The 26,317-nt window shown below is 45.9% G+C and overlaps 1 protein-coding gene across 1 annotated transcript; it reads left to right on the top strand.

Moving 5' to 3' along the window:
* The first annotated feature begins 319 nt into the window (after positions 1 to 319).
* NPM2 (nucleophosmin/nucleoplasmin 2) lies at positions 320 to 21,326 on the top strand. The gene is made up of 8 exons (XM_032855924.1): positions 320 to 377; positions 486 to 571; positions 741 to 866; positions 19,031 to 19,124; positions 19,879 to 20,051; positions 20,245 to 20,279; positions 21,060 to 21,093; positions 21,181 to 21,326. Exons 1-8 carry the CDS (start codon positions 320 to 322, stop codon positions 21,223 to 21,225), a joined length of 651 nt encoding a protein of 216 aa, XP_032711815.1. The 3' UTR covers positions 21,226 to 21,326.
* Positions 21,327 to 26,317: the final 4,991 nt, after the last annotated feature.

The raw sequence follows: 26,317 nt of genomic DNA, 5'->3' as shown, positions 1-26,317 counted from the left end.
GCGACCGCGCTCAGGTGGGGCTGGGAGGAGGCCGGAGGGCGGGAGCCAGGGGCGCCCAGCGCGCGGGGCCGGGGAGGCGGCTAACTGGCCGCCTTCCCTGGCGAAGGGCCGCTGGGACCACAACAGCACCGAGGGGGCCCCCGGGTAATCCCAGTTACCTTTCCGGCCCGGGCGTCGAGCGCCCCGACCCGCCCCGACCCGCTTGCCCCGGGGCTGCGCCGCTGTGCCCGCGGGGGGCAAGGGGGTCTCGGGGCGGGTGCGGGATGCGGGCCGGGCCTCGGCTCACCGCGGGCGCCCGTTCCGCACAGCCGCCGGCGGCATGAACCTCAGCAGCACGAGCAGCGCGGCCGAGAGAGTGCCCAGGGCCATGCTCTGGGGTGAGTGAGGGCCTGGCGGCTTCCGAACCCGGGGGGTGGGGGTTTGTGATAGAAACGGGGAGCCCCTCCCCGAGCCGGCCCGGCCCCCTCGCTCCTCTCCCTTCGCAGGCTGTGAGCTAAACCAGGAGAAGCGGACTTGCACGGTCAAAGCCCAGAAGGAGTGGAAGCAGGACTGTAAGCTGCTGCTCAGTACGGTGGGTGCCCCCACCACCACCACCGAAGGGGTGGTCGGATGCAGCCGGGAGGAACCTGGACAGCTGCGGAGGGCAGGGGGGACCCTCTGGTCCCAGAAGGTGGAACCAGGGTTTCCCTCCGCTGCCCTCAGGTGTTGAGGTGGTCTGTCTTGTCTTCAACCGCTCTCAGATATGCTTGGGGGAGAAAGCCAAAGAAGAGATGAACCTCGTGGAAATCCTGCCGCCAGCCTGCCAGGAAGACAAGAAGACCAAGCCCATCACCATTGCCTCGCTTCAGGCCTCCGTGCTACCCATGGTGAGCCTTTCCCCGCAGGCCTAGGGAGACTGCCTGCCCCGGGGCTAGGAGGCCCTACTCAGGCCTCAACTCCTGGGTAGGGATGGACAGACACCAAGCGGGGATACAGTCGTTCCGCAGCAGGGCAGCCCTTCCTCAGAGACCGTGTAGCCCTGACCAAGAGCCCGGCCCGGCCGTAGGAGGCAGAGAGCCCCACGTCAGTCCCAGCGCACCCTTTCCTAGCTGTGTGACCTTGGGCCAGTTTAACCCCTCTTCAAAATCACATTTTTAAATCTTTTAATGCTGGTGACAGGACACTGTTGATGACTTCCATACTGACTGTGTATCCAGAAATTCTCTTACTTCTAATAATTTGTCTTGAGCGCTCTATGCAAATCATCGTTGTTAATAGCAGTTTTGTGTCTTTTTTAAATCCAACTACACGGTCTAGGACCTCCAGTAAAATATTGGGTAAGATTATAACGGTATATGTCCTTGTTTTGTTCATATATATATATATATATATTTATTTATTTGAGAGAGAGATCGAGTGCATGTGAGCGTGGGGTGGGGGGAATCTTAAGCAGACTCCATGATGAGCACAGAGCTGGATCTCCTGACCCTGATATCATAACCTGAGCTGAAACCAAGAGTGGGCCGCTTAACCAACTGAGCCGCCCAGTGGCTTGCTTTATTTGACGGAGAGAGACACAGCAGCAAGAAAGGGAACACAAACAGGGGGAGTGGGAGAGGGAGAATCAGGCTTCCCGCTGAGCAGGGAGCCCAATATGGGGCTCTATCCCAGGACTCTGGGATCATAACCTGAGCCCAAGGCAGACGCTTAAGAACTAAGCCACCCAGGCGCTCTGGGATTTCTTCATTTTAATCATAATTGGTTAGCAAATGCTTTTCTACTCAGGTAATCATAGGTTCTTTCTTTAACCTGTTAACATGGTAAGTTATATTAATAGAATACTATTCTGCCAACTTTTCATTCCTAAGATAAATACTACGTGATCATACTATAAACTTCTAGTTTGCTTTGCTAATATATTAAAACATTCTTTTTAAACTTACACACTCATAAGTGAGGTTAATCCATAAACTCCTTATCTTATTTGGGTATCGAGGCATACTAGCCTCCTGAACAGGGGGGTGGGGTGCTCTCTCCTTCTATGTGGTAGAACAGTGAAGGTAAGACCAATATCATCTCTCCCTGAACATCTGGGAGGCCTATCTGTAAAACTGCCCTCTAACTTTTATCCCTTTATCTCTGAGATCCCCCTAGATCTCATTCATTACCAGGGCTTTCAAAACCATCTATACAAATGGAGACTCTGATGTTTATTTCTGTAAACCCACTCTCTTTCCTTCATTCTCCAGGTCCCCAGCCAGCTCCATGTATCTGATACCTAAGAGATAGCCCATACTTAACAAACCAAAACTCTTGATTTTTATCAATAATCTCTTCCCCTACCCCCAAACCTGATCCTCTCCCAGGATAAAAATGCTCTTCCAGTTAATCAGGACAAAAACTTCCTTTTCAAACACCGCATATCACCAGCAAATCCTGTTGGCTCTACCTTCAGACATCCACCATCCAGTCTGACCACCACTCAGCACCTCCCTACCATACCCTGGTCCAGGTGACCATTACCTCTTGCTCAATTTTATTGCCTCCAACCTAGTCTACCTACCTCCCTTGGTTCCTTATAATCTATTCCAGGGTTCAACAAACTACAGAATTAAACCCAGCCCACTGCCTGTTTTTGTAAATAAGGTGTTATTGAAACACAGCCACACACCTCCGTGTATGTATTATTCATGCCAATTTTCACTTGGTAACAGCAGAACTGAGTGGTCTCCACAGAAACCATATGGTTCACAAGCCTAAAGTATTTACCGAATAACTACAGAAAAAAGTTCTCCAACTCCTGATCTATTCTATGCACAGCTGCCAGAAGGATGCTTTTAATTTTTTTAAATATTTAAGTAATCTCTCCACCCAGTGTGGGGCTTGGACTAACATCCCTGAGATCAAGAATTGCAGGCTCTTCTGACGAGCCAGCCAGGGGCTTTCAGAAGGATCCATTTAAATACAAATCAGACCACGTGGCTTCCCTTTTCACTTCAAATGAAATCCGAGATCCTTTACTTCTGGCCTGCAGAAACCTCTCTTAATCTCAACCTTTGCTACTCTCCCCTCCTTAACCCTGCTCAAACCACACTGACTTTCTTGACTGTACCTTGAAAATTCCAAACATACCCCTTCCTAGGAGTCTTGTGTTTACTGTTCCCGTGAGAAGGACACACATACCCCCCACTTCAATTCAACCTTTGCTCATATGTCCTCTCACTGGAGAAGTCTTCCCTGACCACAAACAGCACCCCCTCTTCCTACCCTTCCATAATCATTTGATTCCCCCATGGGACCCGTCACTGGCTCAGTCTTCATTTGTGCCATATCTTTCTCTCCAGCCAGGATCTAAGCTCCAAGAGAGCAAGGACTGCCTGTTTCATTTACTGCCTTCACCACAGTGCCTGGTATACTGTGGAAACTCAATGTAGAATGATTGAGTGAGTAAGGAAGTGAACAAACTGTGTGGCACCCATTTGTCTCAATGTTTCCATTTCTTTGAGCTGGTTTTTTTCTTTCTTTCTTTTTTTTTTTTTTTTTTTTAGAGATTTTTATTTATTTATTTGACAGAGAGAGGAATGGAAGCAGGCTCCCCGCTGAGCAGAGAGTCCATGCGGGGCTCAGATCCCAGGACCCTGGGATCATGACCTGAGCCGAAGGCAGAGGCTTTAACTCACTGAGCCACCCAGGCGCCCCCGGGTTGGTTTTTCTATCTGCTTTACTGAGATATAATTTACATGCAATAAGATTCACCAATGAGCTCCATTTGCCTTTGACAAATGGAGCCGTCACTGCTGTCGAAGTAGAGAAAATTTCCACCGCCCCCCAGAATTCCCTCATGCCTCTCTGGAGTCAGCTCTTTCCACCTACCACTGCCTCTGGCAACCTTTGATCTATGACTTTCTGTCACTATAGTTCTGCCTTTTCTAGAATTTCATCTCCATGGAATCAGGCAACGCATATTCTCTTGTACCTGGCTCTTCTCACTTAGCGTAACAGTTCCGAACTTTATCCATGTTGTTGGTTGGTAAAAGAGTAGGTGCTCATTTTTTGTATCAGAGTAATATTCTATTCTACAAAGGTATATATCTGTTAAGATCTATTCACTCACTTGTTAATGGATATTTGGGTAGTTTCTAGTTTTATACTACCATGACTAAAGCTGCTATGAACATTTGAGTGTATTTGTATGCACATATGTTCTCATTCCTAGTGACTACCAAGGAGTAGAACTACAGGATAAGCCTATATTAAATTTTATTCTCCCCTCCCATCCTCTTGTCTATGTTCAACTTTATAGAAAACTGCCAAATCTTTAAAAAAAAAAAAAAAAAGGGACGCCTGGGTGGCTCAGTTGGTTGGATGACTGCCTTCAGCTCAGGTCATGATCCCGGAGTCCCGGGATCGAGTCCCACATTGGGCTCCCAGCTCCATGGGGAGTCTGCTTCTCCCTCTGACCTTCTCCTCGCTCATGCTCTCTCTCACTGTCTCGCTCTCAAATAAATAAATAAAATCTTTAAAAAAAAAATAAAAAATAAATAAAAATAAATAAAAAAAAAAAAGAAAACTGCCAAACTGTTTTTCCAAATTACTGTACCACTTTGCATCCCTACCAGCAGTGGACGAGAATTCCCGTGTTCCACATCCTCACCAACACTTTGCATTGTCAGTCTTAACGTTAGCCATTCTAGTATGTATGTAGTGGCATCTCACTGTGGTTCTTATTTATATTTCTTTGATAACTAATGATATTGACCATCTTCTTGGTTTTTGACCATTTGTGTATCTTCTTTTGCAAAATGCCTGTTGAGATGTTTTGCCCATTTTTAAGTTGAATTATTCTTATTGAGTTGTAGTTCTTTATATATTTTGGATAGTCTTTTATCAAAAATATTTATTTCAGGGTACCTGGGTTATTCAGTTGGTTAAGCATCTGATTTCAGCTCAGGTCATGATCCTGGGGTCCTGGGATAGAGCACCGCATCGGGCTCCCTGCTCAGCAGGAAGCCTGCTGCTCCTTCTCCCACTCCCCCTGCTTGTGTTTCCTCTCTTGCTGTCTCTCTGTCAAATAATAAATAAAATCTTTAAAAATAATACATATATTTATTTTTCAAATATTTTCTCTTAGTACATGGCTTGCCTTTTCATAATAGTTTTTTCAAAGAGCACAAGTTTTTAATTTTATAAGTCCAATTTGACATTTTTTTCTCCTTTTTAAAAAAAGATTTTATTTATTAGAGAGAGTGCATGAGCAGGGGGAAGGGCAGGGGAAGAGGGAGAAGCAGGATCACTGAGGAGGGAACCTGATGAGGGACTCGATCCCAGGACCCTGAGATCATCACCCAAGCCAAAGGAAGATGCTTAACTGACTGAGCCATCCAGGTGCCCCTGACATTTTTTTCTCTTATGGTTCATTTTTTTGGTGTCCTGAGAAATCATTACCTAAACTAAAGTCACAAATGTTTTCTTTTAAATTTTCTTCTAGAAGTGCTATTGTTTTAGCTCTTATATTTAAGTCAATGATCCATTTCAAGATAATTTTTTTACATGGTATAAAGTAAGGATAATGAGACTTTTTTTTCCAAGTTTCTATCCAGTGCTCTAGTACCACATTTTTTAAAAAAGACTATCCTTTCACTGTGCAATTGTATTGGCATTTTGCCGTAAATCAATTGCCCATATATGTATGTGTATATTTCTATATTATTTTGTTGATTTATTTTTTACCTTTACTCTCCTAACAGTGATTTGGTTATCATAGTATTATAGGGAGTCTTAAAATTAGTATGACTCTTACAATTTTGTTGTTCCTTTCCAAAATTGTGTTGGCAATTCTAGGTCCTGAGCATTTCCATGGAGATTTCAACAGGCTTTCTTTCCTAATTTTTTTTTTAAGATTTTATTTATTTGTTTGACAGAGAGAACGCACAAGCAGGGGGAGTGGCAGGCAGAGGGAGAGGGAGAAACAGGTTCCCTGCAGAGCAGGGGAAGCTCTATATGGGGCTCCATCCCAGCACTCTGGGATCATGACCTGAGCCGAAGGCAGTAGTAGTTTAACCAACTGAGCCACCCAGATGCCATAGGCTTTCTTTAAAAATCATCTGTTGGGATTTTGATGGAGGTTGTATTGAGTGTATAGACTTTTTTGAAGGGAATTGGCATCATAACAATTTTGAGTCATTAATAATTGAACATATGCTTCTCTAAGTCTTTCATTTTTCACTCTCGCGTATATCGTTAATGTAACTAACTTTTACTACTAATATTTTGGAGTGTTCAAGGAACTGGTCATGTACACACTTTGTAAAATCTACCCCAACATACTGCATGATTTTGGGTGCTGCCGAAAATGGTATTAATGTATTTATTGAGAGATAATTCGTGTACCATAAGCTTCGCCTATTAAGGTACAATCAGATGGTTTTTAGTAAATTAAGGGTGGTGTAACCATCACAGTCTTAGTTTAGAACATTCTCATCACCCCCAAAAGTAACTCCATACCTACCAGCATACCTCCCCATCCCCTACCCCTGCAGCACTAGGCAACTGTTAATCTATTTTCTGTCCCACTACATTGGCCTATTCTGGGCAGTTCATACGAATCATAAAACGTGTGGTCTTTTGTGACTGCTTCTTCTTTCACATAACACAATGTTTTTAAGGTTCATCTGTGTGATAGCATGTAACAGTCCTTATTATAATTGCCAAATGATATCCCCTGTTTGGACAATCCCACATCTCAATCATCCATTCAGCAGTTTATGGAATTTGTTTTACTTCTACCTATTATGAATGCTGTTGTGAACATTCATGTACAAATTTTTGGATGAACCTATGTTTTCATTTCTCTCGAGGATATACCCGGGGGCGCGAATGCCAGGTCACATGGCGGCTTGACGTATAGAACTTTTTGAGGAACTGACAGTCTTTTCCAAAGTAGTTGCACCATTTCACAGGTGGGAGGATTCCGATTTTCCCACATCCTTTCAATGTTCCTTATTGTCTGTCATTTTGATTACTCGTTTTATTGGGTATGGACCGGCAGTTCAACATGGTTTTTTTTTTTAAGAGTTTATTTTTATACTTATTTGAGAGAGAGCGCAGGGGAAGGAGCAGAGGGAGAGGGCCAAGCAGACTCCACATTGAGCATGGAGACCGACATGGGGCTTGGTCCCAGGACCCCAAAATCATAACCTGATCTGAAATTAAGAGTTATGGGACACTTAACCGACTGAGCCACCCTGGTGCCCCCAGTGCGGTTCTGATTTGCTTTACTTAATGACTAATGACATTGAAGCTCTCTTCATGTTTTTATTGGTCATTTGTGTATCTTTTTTGGAGCATTGTCTACTCAGGTGTTTATTCATTTTTTAAAATTGCATTTGAGTTTGGTATTTAATATTAGACTTCTTTAAATCACATGAGGTTTTTATATACTCTGCATATAAGCCCCTTATCAGATGATTTGCAAATATTTTTCTCCCATTTTCTGAGTTGTCTTCTTTCTCAATGATACCATTTGCAGCACAAAAGTTTTTTTTTTTTTAAGATTTTATTTATTCATTTGACAGACAGAGATCACAAGTAGGCAGAGAGACAGGCAGAGAGAGAGAGAGAGAGAGAGGAAAGCAGGCTCCCTGCTGAGCAGAGAACCTGATGTGGGGCTCGATCCCAGGACCCGAGATCATGACCTGAGCCGAAGGCAGAGGTTTAACCCACTGAGCCACCCAGGTGCCCCCAGCACAAAAGTTTTTAATTTTGATGTAGTCCAATTTATATGTTTTATCTTGTTGCTTGTGCTTCTGGCTTTGAATCTAAGAAACTGTCACCTAATCCAACGTCATGAAAATTTGCTTCTATGTTTTCTTCTAGAAGTTTTATAGCTTTAGTTCTTAGAGTTAAGTCTCTGACCCATTTTGAGGTTTTTTTTTTTTTTTTTAAGATTTTATTTATTTATTTGACAGGGATCACAAGTAGGCAGAGAGGCAGGCAGATAGAGAGGGGGAAGCAGGCTCCCCGCTGAGCAGAGAGCCTGATGCGGGGCTTGATCCCAGGACCCTGAAATCATGACCTGAGCCAAAGGCAGAGGCTTAACCCACTGAGCCACCCAGGTGCCCCTTTTTTTGTGTGCAGTATAAAGTATGCAAATAGTGGGGCACAGTTAAGTGCCCACTCCTGGTCTCGGCTCAGGTCAAGATCTCACATTCATAGCTTCAAGCCTGCATCTGGCTCCAGGCTCCTTGTGGAGTCTGGTTCATATTCCCAGATCCTCCCCCTCTGCCCCTCCCTGCTCATGCTCGATCCTGTGTGCGCTCTCATGCTCTCTCTCAAATAAATAAAATCTTTAAAAAAATGTTTTAGGGGTGCCTGGGTGGCCCAAGCTGAAGGCAGATGCCCAACTGACTGAGCCACCCAGGCACCCCCCAATTTTTTTTTTTAAGATTTTTATTTATTTATTTGACAGAGAGATCACAAGTAGGCAGAGAGGAAGGTGGAGAGAGGAGGGAGCAGAGCAGAGAGCTGAGCAGAGAGCCCGGTGTGGGACTCTATCCCAGGACCCTGAGACCATGACCTGAGCTGAAGCAGAGGATTAACCCATTGAACCACCCAGGCATCCCCCAAATTTTATTTCTCATAATATTTTTAAATTTTAGGTATGCTCCATGCCTAACATGGGGCTCAAACTCACAACCCAGAGATCAAGAGTGATATGCTCTACCAACTGAGCCAGCAATACATAAAAGGACAATAAATGTATCATTATATTTATTGGGACTTATCCCAAGAATGTACAGTTTTATGTATTACTGAATTCCATCTGCTAATATCTTATTAAAGATATTCACATTGGGGCGCCTGGCTGACTCCGTCAATAGAGCATGCCACCCTTGATCTCGGGGTTATGAGTTCGAGGCTGAGTGGAGTATACTGTTGAGTATAGAGATTGTTTAAAATCTTTAAAAAAAGGTATTTGTTCTATATTTATGAGCAACATTGAACTGCAGTTTTCTTGTCATTTCTTGTTTCTGTCTGGTTTTAGCATTAGGGTAATGCTGACCTCATAAAATGAGAAGGAAGATACTCTCCTGTTCTCTGAAATAGTTCATAGAAATTTGGTATTTTTTTTCCTTAAATATTTTGGTAGAACTCATGTGTGAAGCAATCTGGTTAACTACAACTTAAATTTCTTTAATAGATGTAGGACATTGTGGGTTGTTTTTTCTTAAGAGAGCTTTATGTCTTTCAAGGAATTTTTCCATTTTGATCAAGTTGTCAAATTCATTGGCATCGAGTTGTCCATAATGTTCCCTTCCTTTTCTGGAAAATCTGTAGTAGACTCTATTCTTTTGTTCCTGATAATGGCAATTTGTGTCTTCTTTCCATTTTCCTTGTACAGTCTGGTTACAGGTTTAATATTTTTATCCATCTTTTCAGGAACCCACTTTTGGTCTCAAGTTTTCTCTGTTGTTGACCCAGTTTTGAATTTTATTAAACTCTGTTCTTTATTTCCTTTCTTCTGTCTATTTGGGTTTTAATTTGCTCTTCTTCTAGTTTTTTAAAGCAGAATTTTATATTACTGACTTTTTTTTTTTTTGGCATTTGGTCTTTTTCTGATACCACCATTTCATGCTTTGATTTCCTTCTAAGCACCTTTCTGACTTCATCCCACAAATGTTGATAAGTACAGTCTTCATCTTTATTCCATTTAAATTATTTTATAGGGGACGCCTGGGTGGCTCAGTTGGTTGGACGACTGCCTTCGGCTCAGGTCATGATCCTGGAGTCACGGGATCGAGTCCCGCATCGGGCTCCCAGCTCCACGGGGAGTCTGCTTCTCACTCATGCTCTCTCTCTCAAATAAATAAATAAAATCTTAAAAAAATAAATAAATAAATAAATAAATAAATAAATTATTTTATAGTTTTCTTCTTTAGATTCTCTCATTGATTTCTAGTTCTATCTCATTGTGGTCTGAGGAAATCTCTCTATATATAATTTCTGTCCTGTGTTCAGACTTTCATGACCTATAACATGGCCTAGTTTGGTGAATAGTTCCTTAATTCTCAAAGAACGTTTGGTGAATAGTTCCTTAATTCTCAAAGAACGTGTGTTCTGTGGTTGTATGTATTGTTTTATTACTGTCAGCTATAGCAAGCTGGTGGGTAATTTTGTTGGAGTCTTCTGTATCCTTACTCATTTTCTATCTACTTGATCTGCTACTAAGAAAGGACTGTCTGTGCTTTTGCCTTTTCTCCTATCAATTATCAGTTTTTACTTCATGTATTTTGAAGTTATTTTATTAGGCACATATACTAGGAGTGCTATAGCTTCTTGATTAGTTGATCCCTTTAAAATGAAATGCTGCTCTTTATCTGGGGTAAATACTCTGAAGTCTACTTGGTCTGATTAGAGCCTCTAGCTCCCTTTTGATTACTGTTTGTGCTAAAATTTTCCTATTTTTTTAATTTTGTCATATTACTTTTAACTTCCATATCTCTCTATAAAGTAGGTTCCCTTTAGTTACCGTATAATTGAATCTTTCTCATTTAGCCAATCTAGTCGTCCCTGCCTTTTAATTAGAGTATTTGGATTGTTAATATTTAAAATAATTATCAACAAGTCTGGATTTTAACCTATTGTCTTGATATGGGCTTTCCTATTTGTCCTGTCTGTGTTCCTTTCTTCTTTTTTTTCTGGCCTTGTTTTGGGTTAGCTAAGTGGGTTTTATGATTACATTTTCATCTCCACTATTGGTTTCTTAGATATATCTCCTCTCTTTATTATCTTTTTTTGTGGTTGCTCTAGAATTTATAGATGCATCTTTAAATTACAATAGTCTATATTCAAATAGAATTATGCCACTTCATGAATGATATGAAAATCTTGCTTCAGTACACTTCATTTCTCATTTCCCATCCTTTGTGCTATTATTGTAATAACTTTGGTTTCCACATATGCTATAAATCCCACACTACATTGTTAATACTTTACCCACGACCCTGAGATCAAGACCTGAGCTGAGATCGACAGAGGCTTAACCGACTGAGCCACCCAGGCATCCCTTAAGTGTTTATTATTTTAGTGACCTCTCCACCCAACATGGGGCTTGAACTCACAACCCCAAGATCAAGGGTCGTACACTTTTCTGACTGAACCAGACAGATGCACCGAGACAGTCTGTATTTTAAAGAGATTAGAAATTAGAATAAAACATTGTTATGTTTACCATTTCTGGTACTGTTCTACTTTGTGTAGAACTCTAGGTTGACACTTTTGCCTTCAACACTTAATAACATGGCTCCATTGGCCTTCTAGCTTGCATAATTTGGAGAAATCTAGCATCCTTGTCTTCAGAAATTCCTCTTTATGCAATGTCTTTTTTTTACCTCTGGCTGCATTAAGATTTTATCCTCATCACAGGTTTGGAACAATTTATAAAATGCCTTGAGGTTCTTTGAACTTCTTAAATCTGTGGGTTCATTGTTTTCATCAAATTTGGAAATTTTTTGGCCATTATTATGCAAATACTTTTTTCTGCTCCCTACTTCTCTCTTGGGGAGTCCAATTACAAGTTTATTAATTGTGTTCAAACCTACCTATTTTGTCTCCCTGATCTATCAATTACCAAAATAATTTGTCTTTAAAACTCCCTCTTATGATTGTGTATTTCCAGTGGGTTCCTCTTATAATTTTATTATTTACTTTATATATGTTTATTTTTCAGTTGAAAAGGGGCTTTTTGATAATTGTAGATTTACATATAGCTGTAAGAAATAATACAGAGATATACCTATATATTTGCCCAGTTTTCCCCAAGTAACATTCTGCAAAACTATAATCTAACATTGAAATGAGGATATAGGGGCGCCTGGGTGGCTCAGTGGGTTAAAGCCTCTGTCTTCAGCTCAGGTCATGATCTCAGGGTCCTGGGATCGAGCCCCGCATCGGGCTCTCTGCTCCGCGGGGAGCCTGCTTCCTTCTCTCTCTGCCTGCCTTTCTGCCTACTTGTGATCTCTGTCAAATAAATAAATAAAATCTTAAAAAAAAAAAGAAAGAAATGAGGATATAGACATTGATACAATCAAGCCATCTTGTTCAATACAATTTCATCACCTAAGTTCATATATTTAGCACCAGTGTGGGGCAGGGGAGACAACAGGGATCCCTCATATTACCCTTTTATAACCACACCCACCTCCCTTCTTCCTCCTGTTCTATCCCTATCCTCTGGCAACCACCAACCTAGTCTCCATTTCTACAGTTTTTGTTCTAGAAATAGTATCATACACATGTAACTTTTTTGGAACAGGCGTTTTTGTTTTTTTTTTCTTAGCATAATCTCTTGGAGTTTCATCCAAACTGTTGTGTGTATTCTTTTTATTGGTGAGTAGTATTCCGTGGTCTCACCATGCCACAGCTCAACCATTCATCTGTGGAAAAACTGAGCTGATTCCACTTTGGGGCAGTTATGAATAAAGCTGCTATGAACATTTGTGTAAAAAATTTTATGTAAGTGTAACTTTTCCTTTCTCTGGGATAAATTCCCAGGAGTACAATTTCTGGGTCATATGGTGGTTTCCTGCTTACTTGACTATATTGCCAAACTGTTTCCTAAAGTGGCTGTACCATTTACATGAGTGATAGCCATTTTCTGCATCAACACCAACATTTAATGTTGTCACTATTCCTGTCTTTAGCCATTCTAAAATGTGTGTCTTGGTATCTCATGGTGCTTTTGAGTTGCATTTCCCTAATGGCTAATGAGGCCAAACACCTTGTCGTATTTATTTGTCATTTGCCATCTCTGTATTCAATAAAATGTCTGTTCATGTCTTTTGCCCATTTTTTACTTGGATTGTTTTGTTACTGTTGGGTTCTCCTAGTTCTTTATAGATTCTAGACACTAGTCCTTTGTCAAGCCTGTGGTTTGCAAATATTTTCTCCCCAATCTGTGACTTGTCTTTTTATCCCTTCCAATGAACTTTTATGGAACAAAATTAATTTTGATGAGGCCTATCTTACCAGTTTTCCTTGTATGACTTTTGCTATTAGAAAGTCTGAAAACTCTTAGTCTGCTCCAAAATCACAGACTTTCTATGGTTTTTGTCCAAAAGTCTTATAGTTTCCTGTTTTATACTGAAGCCCATGATCTGTTTAGAGGTAATTATGGTAGAAGTTGTGGGGTTTAGGTCAAGCTTCATCTCTTTACCTATGGGTGTCTGGTTGCTCCGGCACCATTCATGGAACAAACTCTCCTCTCTCCCTTTATCCAGTTGCGCACCTTCATCAATGATCAGTTGCACGTGTCTATGTGGGTCTATTTCTAGGTCTTCTGTTTCATTGATCTTTGTATCTCTCCTTCCAATACCACACTGTCTTGATAATGTAGCTGTAGTCTTATGTATGTTTAGACTGTGTTGTTGGTGCGTATGATTAACAGAATTATCTTCCCGATAAACTAATATTAGTTCTTTATCCCTAAAAATGCTTATTGAATTCAAGCTTACATCATCTGCTATTAATTTGTTTTCCAATTTTCTCTTAATATCCATTTTCCTTTATTCTGTAGTAGTGGAATTCATAACTTTTAGCTGGCCACCAGCTACTGCGAATAAGGCATGGCCGTGAAGTTCTGGCCAATGGAATGTAAGCAGAAGTGGTAAAGTGTCCTTAGAGATCATGTGACTGTTTTTATCCCTTCTTCCTTCCTGCTGGCTGGAATATGGATGTGATGGCTAGAATGAGCAGCCATCCTGGGCCAGAAGGTAGAAGCCATGTACTAAAAATGGCAGAGTAGCACAATAGGAAGGGCCTAAATCCCTGGTGATTGAAGACCAGTATACCCGCTGCTGACCACTTATATCCAGGTTTAGTTCATGTGACAAAGAAACAAGCTTCTATGTTATGTAAGCCAGTGGCATTGAGTTTTCTGCTATTTGTTATCAAACCTAGTTCTAACAAATACAACTAGCTTCATTTTTATAAGGGTTTTATTTATGTTTTTAGCAGTTTTAGGTATACAATAAAATCAAAAGGAATATATTTCATACCCCACACATACATAGCCTTCACCATTGCCAGCATCCCTCTGCAAGTGGTACATATCACTTCATTTTTGTTTTAAATAGGTGTGCTTGCAATAACAGATACCCAAGTACAGGGACTCAAATACACTCAAGATTCATTTCTGTCTTGGATAGAAGACATCCAAAGATAGTCAGTACAAGGCTGGTAAGATGGCTCCATGTTCACCAAAGACCCAGTCTTCTCTTCTCTTTCTCCTCACCTTGGCTCAAAACTTCCTTCCTCAGGATCGATCATCTTACAGTCCAAAAAGGCTGCTGCAGCTCCAGCTCTCACTTCTGCATTTGGGGTAATAGGCGAGAAGAAACAGGAGGAGACCAAAGGGGCTTTTCTCAGTTCTCTGTCTACCTCTTAAGGAGTCTTCACACAAGCGCCATCCACCAAATTTTGCTTGTCCAGAAATTAGTGACATGATCACAGCCAACTACACAGGAAACTGGGGAATACGGTCTTTGGTGGGGACAGTATTTGAATAGTATTAGGGCACTGATACTATTTGGAAAAAAGGAAGAATGGATATTGCATTAAGCATGAGAAGCCTCTGCCACACCTGCTGTGTATGCTTCCATGTCTTTTCTTCAACCTTTCTATGTGCTTATGTTTTAGGCATGTATCTTATACGCAATAAGTAACTATGTTTTATGTTAATCTGTCTGGCCAATATAGTCTGTTTATGTTTACTGTGATGCTAATATACTTAGGTTTATTTGTAACATGTACTTTGTGATTCTGTATTCCTTACTTTTTCATGTTTTGTTTTTCTTTTTTCTCTTTTTCCTGTCTTTTATGAGATTAAGGTTTCTTTTCCCCATTTCTATTGGTTTGGATGCTGTTGAATCTCATTCTAATTTGTATTGGTTCTTAATTTTTTAACAATCATGCATGATTAGTCTAAAATTAATATTTTATCCCCCCCCCCAAAACAGTCCAGGGAGATTTTCTGATTACCCTCTTCTTAACTTACCTGTTACCGTGCAATGTCTTAGTTGTAGCTTGTTTTAAACTCACTTGATACTAGTCAATACTAATGTGATTTTGTTTTACAGTGATGCTTACTTGGATTTTTCTTTGTTGACCAACTTGCTTGCTCACCACTGCTGCTCTTATCCACTTCTTCCTTCTCCATGTAATTGCCCTCTTTTAAAAAAATATATATATATTTAAATTTGATTTAGTTAACATATCGTGTATTATTAGTTTCAGGGGTAGAATGCAGTGATTCGCCAATTACGTATAATACCCTGTGCTCATCACATCACATGCCCTCCTTAAGGCCCATCACCCACTTACCACCTACCCCCACCCACGTCCCCTCCAGCAACCCTCAGTTTCCTAGAGTTAAGAGTCTCTTGGGTTCGCCACCCTTTCTGTTTTTATCTTATTTTTCCTTGCCTTTCCCTATGTTCATCTGTTTTGTTTCTCAAGTTCCATATATGAATGAAATCATATATTTGTCTTTCTCTGACTCATTTATTTCATTTAGTATGATACCCTCTAGCTCCATCCATGTCATTGCAAATGGCAAGATTTTATACTTTTTGATGACCAAGTAATATTCCTGTGTGTGTGTGTGTGTGTGTGTGTGTGTGTGTGTGTTTGTGTACCACCTCTTCTTTTTTTTTTAATTTCAATTAATTAACATATAATGTGTTATTTGTTGCAGGGGTACAGGTCTGTGACTCATCAGTCTTACACAACACCCAGCGCTCATTACAACACATACCCTCCCCAATGTCTATCACCCAGTTACCCCATTCCCCAACCTCTCCCCCCTCCAGCAACCCTCAGTTTGTTTCCTAAGATTAAAAGTCTCTTATGGTTTGTCTCCTTTCTGTACCACCTCTTCTTTATCCATTCATCTGCCAAAGGACATCTGGACTCCTTCCATAGTTTGGCAATTGTGGGCATGGTTGCTATAAACATTGGGGTGCACGTGCCCTTGGATCACTATGTTTGCATCCTTTGGATAAATACCTAGTAGTGCAATTGCTGGGTTGTAGGGTACCTTCATACTGTTTTTAAGGAACAGGAGGAAACTCCATACTGTTTTCCAGAGTGACTGCGTGAGTTAATTATCATCTTTTTTGAGACCTCATTGAGTAGGTCTGGGAGTAGTGAACTTACTTGGGCTTTGCCTGGAAATATCTTTTATTTTACTCATCCCTTCATCATAGTTTGGCTGTGTATAATTCTACATAGAGAGGTAGTTTCCCTCAAACCTTTGAGGATGACATTCTCTTCTGTTTTTTGACGTTGCTATCAAAACCTTCAGTCTGGTTATTGTTCCTTTTTTGGAAATCTGTGTTTCCTCTCTGGTTTATTTTAAGATAAACTCTGTTTTTGCTGTCCACCGTTTCACTATGGCATGTTCAGGTGTACATTTGTTTTTATTTATCTGTTCAGGACATAGGTTTCCTGGATGTGAGGATCTGTGTCCTTGATGGTTTCTAGAAGCTCTTGGTTATTACTCTGTGTACTGACTCCATTGCTTCTAGTCCCTTACTGTGAGTAGACGCGTGTTGGATCTGCTCATTCTGTCCTCCATACCTCTCAGGTTCTCTTTCGTATTTTGTTTATCTCTCTCTGCTGGGTACTGGGCAGTTTCTTCACAGCATGATTCCAGTTTACTGATCCTTATTTCAGCTGGTTTATTCTACTTTTTAACCCTTTGTTCACTCTAGAGGGGGCATTTGGTTCTTTCTATTTCTCCTAATACCTCTTCTCATGGTTCTGATTGCTATTTTTGTTTATTTGACTTTCATCAATCTGATTTCACAATTGTTTAGATTGTTATTCTTTTGATTCAGATTCTTGCCTATGCTGGTCTGTCCTCATTTTGTTTCCTTCTGCTCACTCTAACAGGATTGTGTCTTGTCTGTTTTGTAATTTTAAAGATGTTATTTATTGTATTGCCTGGGTGGCTCAGTTGGTTAAGCATCTGCCTTCAGCTCAGGTCATGATCCCAGGGTCCTGGGATAGAGTCCCACATCAGGCTCCTTGCTCAGCGGGGAGCCTGCTTCTCTCTGCCTCCTTGTGCTCTCTCTATCCCTCTCTCTGACAAATAAATAATTTTTTTAAAAGATGTTATTTATTTGATAGAGAGAGAGCCAGAGAGTACAACCAGAGGGAATGGCAGAGGGAGAGGAGGAATGTTTTGTAATTTTAGATGGGGAGATGTCTTCAGGGTCTTGTTTTTTTTCTGAAAGGATTCCATGTGAAGAAAATTGACAGTGTCCCAAGGGAATAGTTTTGCATTTGTATCTGCCATTTGCTCAGGAATGTCACCAGCCTGGGATTTTAGACAAGTTTCTTGACTAGGCAGTACTCACCAAGTGAATTCAAACTTTGTGTGAGTGAGAGGTACAGCCATGGGTTTTTGGGTTCTCACAGAAGACTTCTTTTATCCCTTTTGCATTTCCTTCCATCAGTGGTAGGGGGAGGAGGAGTTCCTGGTAGGTGGGTTTGGAATTCTGGAGTCTCCTTACCTCACCCTGACCCTGGAGCTTTTTATTGAGGTACAACCCTTGGAGGGTCCTGGCCTCTATTCAGCAGGCTCCGTGACAGCACTCCTTTCTTAAGCCCAGGCCCTGTCTCCTATCCATGAGTTTGTGTTAAAACCCAAGGTCATGGGGCGCCTGGGCGGCTCAGTGGGATAGGTGTCTGCCTTTGGTTCAGATCATGATCCCAGGGTCCTAGAATGGAGCCCCACATCAGGCTCCCTGCTCAGTGGGGAGCCTGCTTCTCCCTCTGCCTGCCTCTCTCTCTGGCAAATAAGTAATTTTTAGGCAAACGAACTCCAGGCCAGAGATGTTTTCAGGCCCATCCCCCCTCAGCTGCGCTCGGCCCCTGCGCACGCTGCCCCTTCATTTCTGGTGCACGGGACCCCTTCCTTCTGTCTTACTATGCAGCCATGCAATGAAAACATTGGAGCACATTTTATCCAGCATTTATAGGTGTTGCTGGCTGCAGAGTTTCAGTTTTCACTTATCTCCTTCCCTTCTGAGCCCAGAACTCTAAATTCCTCTCCCAAAACCTCCTCCGTTCCCTCCTCTGTGAAGTCAGGACATCTCCATTGTGGGACTGTCAGGAGGGGCTCAATGGATAAAGCCCATAAAATGCTTGGCCTAGGGCCTGGCATATGGTAGGCAATCAGTAAATAGGAGTATCATCATCAATACTCCAGAAAATTTGGGAAGTTTGCAGAAGTGTAAGGAAAAGAAATATTGTACTGTGCACTGAAAATTGTGGTTCACACTTAAGAGAAGTCTAACTTATTCGCACGTACATCCACACTGCTGGTACTGTACATACCACCTGGTGTCTGCTTTTCCCATTTGGTCAGTGTCTTATTTGGGTGGGCTGCCCTAACAAAATACCACAGAGTGAGGGGCTTAAACAACAGACATTTATTTTGTCCCAGTTTTGGAGGCTGAAGTCTGAGACCAGGGTGCCAGCATGGTCAGATTTGGGGAAGGACCCTGTTCCTGGCTTGCCAGTGGCTGCCTGCTCTCTGTCCTCCCATAGCAGAGAGACAGCAACAGAGGGAACGCTCTGGTCTCCTTTACAAGGACACTCATCCCATCCTGAGGGCTCAGCTCTCAAGACCTCATCTCTCAAAAGCCCCATCTGCAGATACCTCACACTGGAGGTTAGGGCTTCACGTAAGAATTTGGGGGATACAACTCAGTCAGTAGCCGTCAGAATTCTCTACGGAACAGTGGCCCCTCAGTTTGGAAGCCTGTCTGGGATCTTTAACAAGAACGGGCTTATCAGATTCCCATTCTCCTCCGACAGAACCCACCTCAGCAGGAAGGGGCTGATGACACAGTGAGGCCCAATGTGTCTAGTTGGGGTCTGGGGGATCCGTTCTGAGTGTTTCTGCCAGAGACCAGCTGGCAGGCATCTGCCAGAGCTGAGCCAGCCCATCTTCTCTGCTCCTGCCCTCATATCCCTCTCCCTGCAGGTCGTCCTCATGGGACTGGAGCTTTCTCCTCCAGTCACTTTCCAGCTGCGGTCTGGCTCTGGGCCTGTGTTCCTCAGTGGCCAGGAACGTTACAGTAAGTCAGATCCTGGACCCGGGGAAAGTCTCAGAGTACCGTGCCCCGCACAGGGCCAAGGAGGGAAGAGGCACTCCAACGCTCGGGGGATTATGGAATTACTGGCGAAAATCCCCAAAGGCAGCGTGATTGCCAGTGGTCTGGACTGGAAGTCCTCCTTTACCTGCCGGCGCCTCTGGGCCACAGTTCCCTTGCCTAGAGCATGAGGGTGGGGTGTACTTGGTCTCATCTTCAAGGAGCAGTTGGGAGGGATACACGGGAAATTCAGGAACAAGTTTGCATGATGCCAAGTCCGACCCGCACTTGGAAGGTTAGCTGCCGTGAAGCATGGAGCTGGGAGAGTAATATGGGCCCCAGCCAGCCAAACTCCCTATGAAGGGAGCTGCTGACTCCCTTCATAGCCTCCTTTGTCCAGTTGTCCCTCCTCCCTCAGGGCACCGTCCTACCCCAAGCCCCTGGCAGACTCTGCTTCCCTCAGGATGAGGTCTGCATTCCTGAGCTGCTCCCTCTGCCCACCCTCGCCGCCGTCCTCTGGCTCCTTCCCAGCCAGAGCCACAGCTGGCCGCTTCCCCTGCCCTCTGGTTTCCCGGACCCCTCACCCCACCCAAGCCTCCACTTTGTCAGGCCAGAAAGGGTCTTGAGGAGGTGTCAGGTGCCGGCTTCCCCAGGGCAGCTCTGAGAACAAGACCCATGGCACGGAATGGGAGCTAGGTGGAGACCCTGAGCTCCGAGGCCCTGCCCCCTTTCCATGCAGACCTACCCTGGGAAGAGGAGGAGGAGGAGGAGGAGGAGGAAGAAGAAGGTGACAGCGAGGAGGTTGATGATGATGATGATGATGATGATGATGTAGATGTGTCCCTAGAGGAGGACACCCCTGTTAAACAAGTCAAAAGGTCGGCGTCCCAGAAGCAGACAAGCGTTGCCAAGGTGAGGGAAGGGACTCCCAGAGGCTCCTCAGAAACCCAGCCAGGCCTTTTGCACGGAGTGTGCCTGAGTGTGCCGAAGCCTGGGCAGGGCCGCCAGTTGCTCAGCCTGGGTGCTCAGCCCAGGTGCCCAGCGGGCATCCGCTCTGGCCCTGGGCCCCACCCTAACTGGCCCAACACCACTGTTTGGTTTCCAGAAAAAAAAGGTGGAAAAAGAAGAGGAGGCAGTGAGGTAACTCTTTCCATCTATTAACTTGGCCAAAATCTTGTAGCAAGGGTGCATAGGGCCAGAAAGGGCCTGGCCTATGTGCACACGGTATGAGTCCCCTGCCGGCTGCCACACCTCTTGGAAAAGCATGAAAGTATTCTTACCTTCTGACCTAATTCCACTATGGAGATTCCTTCCCAAGGATCCCATCCAAAATATGGGATTTTGTAAAATGATAGGCACCGAGATAGGCATTATTTAAGTAGTAGTAAAAATGGAAGCATTCTAAATGTCAACCAATGTACTAGCTGATTAAGCTATGTCACATTTTCCCAATGGAATGTGACCTAGTGTCTATGAAGAATATAGCATCCTGGAAAGTGTTTATAGAATTAAAAAAGACAGGAGAGTCACTTTCATGTTATTTCACATGTTTTTAGAAGAAAACAAAGCAAAAAGCCCAAAAGGAAACACACCAAAATGTTAATACTGGTAGGGAAATAAGTAACTTAATTTCTATTTGCTATATTTTGTGGCACTTAGTTAAACATTACTTTTTATGATGAAAAAGACCTATTTGTGATCGAAAAAAGAAAGCAGATGGAAGTCTGAGAAGAACAAGATATGTTGTTTAGAATAAGAGCGAGTCTGAGTGGTCCCCGGCAGGTGACAGGTGGAGAGGTGAATTCTGCAGCCCCCAACTCTCCCAGTGGGCACGAAGAGGGTCTGTGCTACTGGTGTCAGGCTGAACACTCTCTCCTTCCCACCCACTCCCCCTCCCTGCTCCACCCCACCCAATTCCAGATCCAGTCTTAAAGACAAGAGTCCTGTGAAAAAGGTGAGTATCGGAAGAAGGGCGGGGAGGGGGTGGCGAGACGGGCAGATGGAGGGAGTGGGACACGGGCACCCACCCTTCTCTCTGTAGGCCAAACCCACATTCAAACCTAAAAAGCCCGGATCCAAGAAATGAGGGGCCAGGAGGGTCCTGGCTGCAGTGACCGAGGGAGAGCCAGCTAAAGCACCGTGCAGGCTGGCCTTCCTTCCTCGGCACGTTCTGCAGGCTCCCCCCCCCCACCACCAGCCTCTCTCCATCTGAGTCTGCATGGGATGGAGCTATTAAGGGCGACACAAGAGACCCTCAGCCCAACGCAAGTTTCGGCAGGACCCAGAGGGAAACTCCAACCTCAGGGCCACAATAAAGTTTGCTTTGCCAGGACCTTGTTTCTGCCATCTGTTCGCAGGGGCCAGCCTTCTTGATGGCTGCAGTGAGCCCGTGTGCCCAGCAGAGGGCGGCCATGTGCCAGCTGGATTCTGCGCTGCTCTTCTCTCCCTCTCTTGTCCTCAAACTCCCACCTCCCCCCAGTTTTGTTGTGGGGGGAACCAAGTGTCTCAACCCCTTACCCAGCTTCAGCTCTCTGCCTCCGGCCTGAGGGGCGGAGCTCCAGCTGGTGTGGGTCTTCCTGTGTCCACACTCCCTTGTGGCTAGCCAGTTTTCCAGGTACCAAACCAAAGGGTGAGAGCCGCCCACCCTGCCAGGAAGGGCCTTGGCCCCCGTCAGACTAGCCTGAGGATCTCTCCTGGCCCTGATCACGTCTGTCAGTTGTCAAACACACAGGACATCTGGTGGAACCCAGGAGGGGGGATGCTAGCTGTGCACTCCCAGGCTTGCCTCCTGCTCAGGGTGGGCTCCTGCTCATTTGTGTGAAGCTCTGTGTCAGGCGAGAGCCCGGAGGCCTGCACCTCCGAGGAGACCCTTCCAGGCAGGGCACGTGAGTGAGGCAGCCTGTAGAGGGTCTCTCACAAGGGCTGGATGGGTGAACACTCTTAACTCCCGTGTGAGGAGGCTTCCCCCAGGACAGCGCCCGGAACCACGGAACAGGGCTCCCCAAAGTGTCTGGACTAGCAAGGGGGTGAATGACCCGAAGTCTGGGTCACCCATCATGACACACAGATGGCCCCCTACTTGGGCTTAATGCTCGCAGGCCCTCTGACTTCTTCCTGGCCCTCCCCTACACCCCTACCAACCAAACCTAAAGTGGGCCAATGGGAAAGATGGTCCTGCCTCTCTCCAGGATCCTGAGGCAGGGCCCCGGAAGGTGAGAGGCTGGCACGGGAAGGTCAGCAACCAGGCTTGCGTGTCCATGTTCAGCCTCAGTTTCTCTCAAAGCCAGAAGAGACAGAGGAGGGTAGGGCTAGCCTTCTTGCTTTTTGCTGTCTACATCCCCTGGGACAGATGTGGGCATCACCCCACCCTCTAACAAATGAGAATGAGCCACTGACCTCGGGTTACCTGGACAGTGCTAAGGTTTCACATCTGGCCCCAGGATGGTGGGCTGTAGGCATTTTCCATGGCTTCATGCCACAGTGACACAGGACAGAGGAGACAAATTCTTCACCTTTAAGTCTCATGGAAACAAAAGCCAACGACAAAATGTCAGTTACTGTCCAGTGCTTTGGAGGAAGTGAAACAGGCCAATTTCCGGGCTGGAGAAGTACTATTAGGAGATGAGAGGAAGTCCCCCCTCAAAGGAGAAGAGCGACAAGAAGCGGGTGGCAGGCGCCAGGAGTCGCTGGCATAAGGACACTCCCAGAAGCAGGGGCCAAGAATGCAAAGGGCCTGCGGCAGAGCAAGCTTGGAGGTCTGAACAAAGAGAAGGCTGCCGTGATTGCAGGAAGAAGGCGCTGGACGCCGTTAAGCCCTGTTTCTCAGACCTGGAAGATGAGGCCCAAAGAGGTGAAACAACTGGCCCCCAAGGCCCCAGAGCTAGAGGAGGGGCCAGGGTTCCCTCCAGCTCGTCTGGCCCCAGAGCTCTCTAACTACTCTGGCAGAGAGGGAGAGAGCGCACAGCAGCCCGAGTGCTAGGAAGTCTCCCGAACTGAAAGCAGTCCTTAGAATGAAGTCTGGTAGTTGGGATGGGCAGCCCCAGCCACTTCTAGCCCAGCAGGGGTTCGCACAGGTACTTCTTCCCTCCACCTCACCCCTGGCAAACGCCCCAGCAGTCTGGCTCCACCCTGAGTCTGCACAGAAGAGCGGGCGACAGCTACACGGACAGCTACGCCAGCCGCCAGCCGCCAGCCGATTTGATCTCCCGGTGCTGGCCGGCAGTAGGGATGGAGCAGCAAAGATGGAGGGCTCCCCGTCTTGGAAGGGTCCATTTGCCTTTTGCCCTGCCCCAGCTCCAGCCCTTCTGTTTTTCAACAGGAAAAGGGTGAGCTGGGGTCGAAGCAGGTGGTGACAAGTGGCAGGTCTGCAGGTGGGCTCTGCAGGCTCTGTGTCTGCACCAGCTGGGCTGTTAGAAGGAGCAGGCGTGAGACGCCTCAGTTGGGGGGTGTTGAACTTGGCACTAGGGGGTGGGGATTAACCAACGCAGCCGGGGCTACTTCTCACTTCCCTTATCACCTCCTGCCACCTCCCCCCATAAATGTTAATGAACCCTACCTTCTGCCTCCCAGCTCCCTCTAGTCAAGGGAGAGACTGGGTCAAAATGTAGGTAAACTGAGTCTGGACCCCAGAAGAGGATCTAGGCCCCTTGCCCCCATTCTTTTGATCCTTGATAATTTTCAGAGAGTGTCCACCTCAGCTGATGCTCACGGTGGCAGTTTTGACAACATTGGTAATGGCCATTTTCCATTTCCTTTTTACAAATTAGGAAGTGGGACCAGAGAAATGAAGAGATTACCATAGGTCACACAGCCCATAGAGGACAGGTCATGGGGATGGGGATAAAATCCATGGAACACTCTCCATGCTGCCTCCCCTCTTGGAAGCCAGCACTGGCCTTCCCAGTGGGGTCAAGGAGCAAGCTGAGTCAGGAGGCCCGGCCCATAGGTGCACAATGGGAAGGGACAAGGAGCAGGTATCATACCATAAAATAGGCTACCCACCCATGCCCTAGAGTCCCCCGGCCCAGGCCCCTGGCTGAGCCCCAAGGCCAAGCTTGACTGCTGGCATCTGTTACCATGGAGACCCAGGCCTGGCTGGGGGGCTAGCAGGTGACAACAAGCCCCTCCCCCACCGATAAGAACCAGGCACTTGGGCTCAGAAAACTGGGGCCCAGACAGCGCTAGGTGGCAATTCCCACACCTGACTCCTTAATTCATTGGGTCCACCCCAAGTCTGAACTACATCCTCCATGGGTCCATTCCCACCTGTCATCCCAGGAGTGAGGGCAGGAGGAGATAGCTCTGAGCACCCTACCGGGAGCTAGGAGCAGACAAATACGTGGGTGAGGTCCCTGGCTGCCCAGAGAAGAGAGCCAGAGCTGGCACCAGCCACAGTGGACAGGTGGACTTGGGCATTTCCTCGAAGGGGCAGAGTTTAAATCGGGCTGAAAGTGAACAAATAAAGAAAATGGAAATCATCAGGGGCACCAGCCTGGATGAAAGCAGAGGATCAGGACAGGGCGGCATGCATAGAAAATGCTGAGCACTGGACCGGGAGTCTGGGTACCTGGTACCTTGTCCGATTCACGTGCCACTCACTAACTAGCTGTGAGACCCTCCCTGGGCCTCATCAGTGAGTGAGGAGGCTGGACCAGATGAAAAATCTCGAAGAACCCTTCCAGTTTGGACAATATGATTCAAGTATGGTCCCAACCCTGGACTCCCCCAGTTACAAGGCTCCCCCCAACCCGCACTCCCCAGGCCAGGTCAGGCTGAACAGGGCCCTGAGCCCCGCTGTGCGGTGCCGGGGCGGAGCTGGGAGCCAGGTGCTGGAGCTGGACAGTTGGAGGTGGCCAGGAGGTGGCCTTGGGGCTTGTCTGGGGGCGGGGGAGGGGTGGCAGACAACTTTGTGGATTGATCTAGCTCAGGAAGGTGAGAAGGAGGCTTGGAGGTGAGAGTTTCGCTCTCCTGCTCATCTCTTTAGGTAAATATATCCACATCCAACATTTCCCCTTCTCTTTCCATCCTGGGGGCGCTTAGACCTCAGAGCCCAGAGCTGAGATGTGAGCTCTGCTTCCCTACATGGGGGCTTCCCTCAGAGATCCCCCCAAGTACAAGCCTGCTTCCACAGTCACCATCACCCGCCTTCTGAAGGAAAGGGACAGTTACAGTCCCCATCACCAGCCTCTGGGGCCTTGGATATCTTGGCCCAGAGGGCGTGGACACAGCAGAAAGGCTCCAGACGAGACCCACGTGGAACAGAAAGACCATGGACTTCAAGAGCCCAGTCCCACCGTTCACTGGCTGGGTCATTCTGAGCTAACCATCTACCAGTGTGTCTCAGTTTCCCTGTCTGTAGAATGGGGTAATACTGGTCCAATAACAGAGGTCACGTGAAGAGGCTGGTCCCACCACACAGCAGGGTGGGACCAGAGGTCATGTGAAGAGGCTGGTGGGCTCTTCATCCCAGGCAGGGGCTGGTGGGCACAGGGAGGAGGCCCTAGGGACGGCCACTGCCCCAGAGAGGATGGTGGGTGAGGCCCAAGAACGTGTTATTTTTGACATCTGCTCAGTGCGGTTATCTCATTTGGCCCTCTGACATTACTGTCCCCACTTTTTAGAAAAGTGCCCGGGGCCCAAAGAAAAGGAGCTTGTGCCAATGCATCAGCCCCTCTCAGAGCCTGTCTGTCCTGAGTCAGCAGGCCAGCTCTCAAGCCCACACTGGGTCCTCCCACAGCCCCAGCTGCACCTTCTCCCCCATCCCTGGTCCCCAACCTGTTGCACCCGCTATTTGCTGCCAGTCGGGGCGGCCTTGACACTTCTAACCGGGTGGCCAGACCGCAGAGAGGGGGAGCCAGGGGTGACAGAGGCAGTGGAAGCCAGCGCTCCTAGCCAAGCCCACCGCCTGCCCCCTGGAGGGAGGCTCCTCCTTTTAAGGCTGCTTCTGGGAATTTCCACCCCCAGAGCCAGACTCAGCAACCCCTGGCCCGGGAATGATACCTGCGCTCACCCTTGGGGAGGTGGAGCGCCAGACCTGAGGGCAGGAGAAGCTGGACCCTAGGGAACGGAGGCGGGGCCCTCGCATCCAGGTCTGAGGGTCAGGGAAAACGTGGGAGACCACGGAGTCCAGCCTCCTTAGCCAGCAGCTCCATCCTCTGTGCGCGGGCAGCCCCGCAAGA

The sequence above is a fragment of the Lontra canadensis genome, unplaced genomic scaffold, assembly GCF_010015895.1.
Source record: "Lontra canadensis isolate GAN:19392208 unplaced genomic scaffold, GSC_riverotter_1.0 scaffold10, whole genome shotgun sequence".
Lineage (NCBI taxonomy): Eukaryota > Metazoa > Chordata > Mammalia > Carnivora > Mustelidae > Lontra > Lontra canadensis.
Note: the sequence above shows the minus strand (reverse complement) of the source record. Positions and strands in the feature narration are given on the sequence as shown.